At 40.2% G+C, this 5,869-nt stretch overlaps 1 protein-coding gene across 1 annotated transcript in view; it reads left to right on the top strand.

The window, feature by feature from the left end:
* The window catches only part of YES1 (YES proto-oncogene 1, Src family tyrosine kinase), a 102,767-nt gene that overhangs the window by 86,551 nt on the left and 10,347 nt on the right, over positions 1 to 5,869 (top strand). The window contains exons 8-9 of the mRNA XM_037728234.1: positions 1,721 to 1,928; positions 5,355 to 5,486. Of these exons, the coding sequence (XP_037584162.1) occupies positions 1,721 to 1,928; positions 5,355 to 5,486 (340 nt within the window). The remainder of the gene's footprint in view (positions 1 to 1,720; positions 1,929 to 5,354; positions 5,487 to 5,869) is intronic.

The following is a 5,869-nucleotide window of genomic DNA, read 5'->3' as shown; positions in this document are numbered from 1 at the left end:
GAGATCGCGCCATTGCACTCCAGCCTGGGTAACAAGAGCGAAACTCCGTCCCAAAAAATAAAATAAAATAAAATAAAAAAATAAATAAATAAACAGTGAAAACTATTAAAAGTTTCTCTTCAGATACGTGGTAGGTATTTGAGAGGCCTTATTATTGGCTTTGGTTGACATGCTGGTTTTGGAATCTAACCTCTTAGCATCCAAATGTCCACAGAATCTGACAATTTAGAGAAATTGTATACTGAGAAACTATACATAGACGACAGGCATATGCCAGGCTGGTTCATGCCTCTAAGTTAGACACTCTATGGTAGGGGAGGTTGGCAATCCATTTTTGTTATAAAAAAAAAAAAGTTTTGGGTTTTGTGAGCCACATCCAATCTGTCATACTTTTTTCTTTTTACAACCCTTTAAAAATGTAAAAACCAGGCTGTGCTAGATGGCTCATGCCTGTAATCTCAGCACTTTTTGGGGCCTGGGCATCATGGTGAGACTCTATCTCTACCAAAAAAAAAAAAAATACAAACATTAGCTGGTCATGGTGGCACATGCCCGAAGTCCCAGCTGGTGGGAAAATTGTTTGAGCTTAGGAGATGGAGGTTGCAGTAGATTGCACCCCTACACTCCAGCCTGGGTGACAGAGTGAAACCCCCATCTCAGTCAATCAGTAAAATGTAAAAACCATTTTTAGTTCTCTGGCCATGCAAAAACAGAATGCAGGCCACATCTTACATTGTGTTGGTCATCTTAGATTGTGCTTCATAGGGACCTTGATGAGCTTGTGTCCAGAGGCACTAAATAACCTTGTGATTTATCTCTTCTTCTAACCACTAACTCAAAGGACATTAGGATATTATGTTGCTAATGGTGACTAGATATACTAGGAGGGTTAATCTTGCTCTTTAAAGTAATGTCAGATTTTTTTTTTCTTTTTTCTTTTTTTTTTTTTTTGAGACCCAGTCTTCTTCTGTTGCCCAGGATGGAGTGCAGTGGCGCAATCTCGGCTCACTGCAACCTCTGTCTCCTGGGTTCAAGCAATTCTCTCGCCTCAGCGTCCTGAGTAGCTGGGAGTACAGGTATGCACCACCACCATGCCCAGCTAATGTTTGTATTTTTAGTAGAGACGGGATTTTGCCATGTTGATCAGGCTGGTCTTGAACTCCTGACCTCAAGTGATCTGCCCACCTCAACCTCCCAAAGCGCTGGGATTATTAGTGTGAGCCACCACACCCAGCCAGTGTTAGATTTTTGAAATCTGAATTTAACCTGCATTTTTTTTTTTTTTTTTTTTTTTTTTTTTTTTTTTTTTTTTTTGAGACAATCTCTATTGCCAGGCACCAGGCTGGAGTGCAGTGGCACGATCTCGGCTCACTGCAACCTCTGCCTCCTGGGTTCAAGCAGTTCTTCTGCCTCAGCCTCCCGAGCTGGGACTATAGGCACATGCCACCACGCCCAGCTAATTTTTGTATTTTTAGTAGAGACGGGGTTTCACCATGTTGGCCAGGATGGTCTCGATCTCTTGACATCATGATCCACCCACCTTGGCCTCCCAAAGTGCTAGGATTACAGGCGTGAGCCACCGCGCCCACCCTTAACCTGCATTTGTATTATGTTTTCTGATTTTCCCAGTATCTTCTAGACTGTGCCCTGTTTCCATCATCACCTTTTGAGATATATGATTTTCAGTGACACAATTTGATATTAACCGTAATTGTCTTCTCTCTATTTCCCTTTGTATCATATGTTTTGTGTTTTTTGTTTTTCCCTTTCCAAGATTGCTGATGGTATGGCATATATTGAAAGAATGAACTATATTCACCGAGATCTTCGGGCTGCTAATATTCTTGTAGGTGAAAATCTTGTGTGCAAAATAGCGGATTTTGGCTTAGCAAGGTTAATTGAAGACAATGAATACACAGCAAGACAAGGTAAAATTGCTTTTACATAAAAGCTTGTAATGTCGTGTTCCATGTTTTTGTTACGTAACTCTTTTGAATATACAGGGTTTTCTAGAATAAGAATCATTCTAGGTTCCCTCAGAAGAGTCATAGAGTCATTGATTTTATGAATAAAATCATGTGCAATAAATACCACTATGGCTTTCTGATAGTTATTTCCTCCAAGAAATAATTTGACTATAGTATCCTTTGCATTAGACATATAGTAAGTAGTAGCCTCTTTACACTTCTTTTGACATGCCAACAGACATGTTTTAATTTTTTTCCTAACAAACTTTATGAATCATTGAACTATTGCCTAAGGCCAGAGGTTCTCAATCAGAGGAGATATTGCCCTGTACCGCCACTCACCAGGGGACATCTGACAATATCTAGAGACATTTTTGGTGGTTACAACCTAGGGAATACTGCTGACATCTAATGGGTAGAGGCCAGGCATACTGCTGAACTTCCTACAGTGTACAGAAATGTGCAGGCAAGATCCTCCACAGCACAGAATTATCAGGTCCAAAGTGGTAGTGGTACCGAGATAGAGACAGGCTAATTCTTTTTTTTTTTTTTTTGGAGACAAAGTCTCGCTCTTTCACCAGGCAGGAGTGCCGTAGCATGATCTCAGCTCATTGCAACCTCCGCCTCCTGGCAGGTTCGAACAATTTTCCTGCCTCAGCCTCCTGAGCAGCTGGGATTACAGGCGTACACCACCGTGCCCAGCTAATTTTTGTATTTTATTAGAGATGGGGTTTCACCATGTTGGCCAGGATGGTCTCAATCTCTTTACCTCGTGATCCGTCTGCCTCAGCCTCCCAAAGTGCTAGGATTACAGGCGTGAGCCACCACACCCGGCCATTCTTTGTGTTTTTTGGAGAGATGAAATTTTCCCTTGTTTGCCCAAGCTGGTCTCAAACTTCTGACCCAAGCAATCCTCCTGTTTTGGCTTCCCAAAGTGCTAAGAGTATAGGCATCAGACACCATGCACAGCCTGTAATCTTTACATGTGAAAACCCTAACCATTCTTTAAGGCTTAATTTAGCTGCCACTTTTTTTTTTTTTTTTTTTTTTTTTTTTTTTTTTTTTTTTTCTTTTTTTGTTTTTTTTTTTTTTTTTTTTTTTTTTTTTTTTTTTTTTTTTTTTCCAATAGTTTTTGGGCAACAGGTGGTGTTTGGTCACATGGATTCGTTCTTTAGTGGTGATTTCTGAGATTTTGGTGGACCCATCACCCAAGCATTGTTCACTGTACCCAATATGTAGTATTTTGTTTGTTTGTTTTTTTGAGATAGAGTCTTGCTCTGTCGCCCAGGCTGGAGTGCAGTGGCGTGATCTTGGCGCTGAAACATCTGCCTCCCAACGTCAAGCGATTCTCCTGCCTCAGCCTCCCAAGTAGCTGGGATTACAGGTTCGCGCCATCACACCCAGCTAATTTTTGTATTTTTAGTAGAGATGGGGTTTCACCTCCAATATGTAGTCTTTTACTTCTCACCCCCCACCCTTTCCCCCTGACTCCCCAAAGTCCATTATATTATTCTTATGCCTTTTTTCTTCATAGCTTAACTCCACTTTTAAGTGAAACCATATGATATTTGGTTTTCCATTCCTGAGTTACTTCACTTAGAATAATGGACTCCAGCTTCGTCTGAGTTTCTGCAAAAGACATTATTTTATTCCTTTTTATGGCTGAGTAGTAGTCCATGGTGTATATCTGCCACACTTTTTTTAATCCACTCATTGGTGGATGGTTATTTAGGTTGGTTCCATATCTACAATTGCAAATTCTGCTGCTACAAATGTGTGTGCACATATCTTCATATAATGATTTTTTTTCCTGAGACAGAGTCTCGATCTGTCGCCCAGCCAGGAGTGCAGTGGTACGATCTCAGCTCATTACAGCCTCTACCTCCCAGGTTCAAGTAATCTCCTGCCTCAGCCCGAGTAGCTGGTATTACAGGCACCTACCACCGGACCTGGCTAATTTTTGTATTTTAGTAGAGATGGGGTTTCACCATGTTGGCCGGGCTGGTCTCAAATTCCTGACCTCAGGTGATCCACCCACCTCAGCCTCCCAAAGCTCAGGGATTACAGGCATGAGCCACTGCACCCAGCTGATTTCTTTTCCTTTGGGAAGATACCCAGTAGTGGAATTGCTGGATTGAATGGTAGTTCTACTTCTAGTTATTTAATGAGTTTCCATACTATTTTCCATAGTGGCTGCACTAATTTACATTCCTACCATCAGTCCAAAAATGTTCCCTTTTTACCACATCCACACCAACAACTACTGTTTTTTTGACTTTTTTATTATGGGCATTCTTGCGAGTAAGATGGTATCTCACTGTGGTTTTAATTCGCATTTTCCTGATAATAGTGATGTTGTAGCTGCCCGCCCCCCCCCTTTTTTTTTTTTTGAGATGGAGTCTCCTCTGCCTCCCAGGCTGGAGTGCAGTGGCGTGATCTTGGCTCACTGCTACCTCCGCCTCCTGCGTTCCAAGTGATTCTCCTGTGTCAGCCTACCACGTAACTGGGATTATAGGCACCTGCCATCATTCCTGACTCATTTTTGTATTTTTGTAATGACAGGGTTTCACCATGTTAGCCAGTCTGGGCTTGAACGCCTGACTTTAGGTGATCCACCTGCCTCAGCCTCCCCAGGTGCTGGGATTACAGGCATGAGCTACCATGCCCAACCAGTTGCCACTTTTTAAATGAAACGTATTGTGATTGTGCCAAGGAAACTTGATCTTCTGTTTGGCAAGACACCTATAATCTCTTTTCCACAATAGCTTATTTATATGTGTTTCTACAATAAGCTTATGAATTTATTGTGGAGATAAGATTATAGGTGTCTTATAATGAAAGCTGTGCTTTTTAGGTTTCCATAATGATTAGCATAATGCCTTCCACAGAAAAGACATGCACGAAATGTTTGAGTAAATTAACATGGACTTTAAAAAAAATGATAGTATAGTAAAATTTTCCAGAAAGATATATAAAGTAGGAAAGAAATTATAGTTGAAAATCAGTAGACATTAGAACTCAATAGAATATTCACTCGTCAACCAATAGTTAGCTACAGCTATTAGGTGCCAGATTATACTTAAAAGTTACACATTTTATAATCCATATTTTTGGCTTACTAGAGCTTCAACCTGTTTTCTCAAATTGTTTTCTGTCTCCACAACTTATTTTTTATATCATCAGCTATCTTATCAGGAAGAAATGTGATTTTGTTTCAATTTAAATTTTTTAAATTAAGGAATTTTTTTTTCCCCATGTATCTTGTACCTTTAAAGAATTGACACTGATAACTACAGTAGAGATATTGACAGGATTAGCCCTGCCTATGCTATGTTTACACAAATAGATTTTTTAAAAAAACAATTAAGATTATCAATATTATTTTAGGTGCAAAATTTCCAATCAAATGGACCGCTCCTGAAGCTGCACTGTATGGTCGGTTTACAATAAAGTCTGATGTCTGGTCATTTGGAATTCTACAGACAGAACTGGTAACAAAGGGCAGAGTGCCATATCCAGGTAAGCTTGCATTTCATTAGCTCTTGGTTATCTCATGAGTGGCTTTATCAGGAGTTTATTAGGAACAGAAATGTAAGGGGGAAAGGTTTATTTCTTCTCATAGTACCCCTGCCTCTCCCTCTCCCCACTGCCTTCCCTTTACTCTGTGGCATTAGATGGATAACAGTCAATGAAAGCCACAATCCTTGATATGGTGAGCACGTGAGGTATGCCCCACATTCACCTCAGCTTTCTCAGGACATTTTTCAAAAGGGCCTCTTACTGTTCCTTCAGATAAAAAAACATATCTTAAATGTCCTGGGTCATCACCCCATACTCTAAGTAATTATTCTTTTCCAGTAGTGTGACTGGTGTTGTTTTCTTTTTTTTTTTTTTTTTTTTTT

Source organism: Cebus imitator, unplaced genomic scaffold (genome assembly GCF_001604975.1).
Source record: "Cebus imitator isolate Cc_AM_T3 unplaced genomic scaffold, Cebus_imitator-1.0 Scaffold12, whole genome shotgun sequence".
Lineage (NCBI taxonomy): Eukaryota > Metazoa > Chordata > Mammalia > Primates > Cebidae > Cebus > Cebus imitator.
The sequence above is the reverse complement of the archived record's forward strand: the minus strand, read 5'-3'. Positions and strand labels throughout refer to the sequence as shown.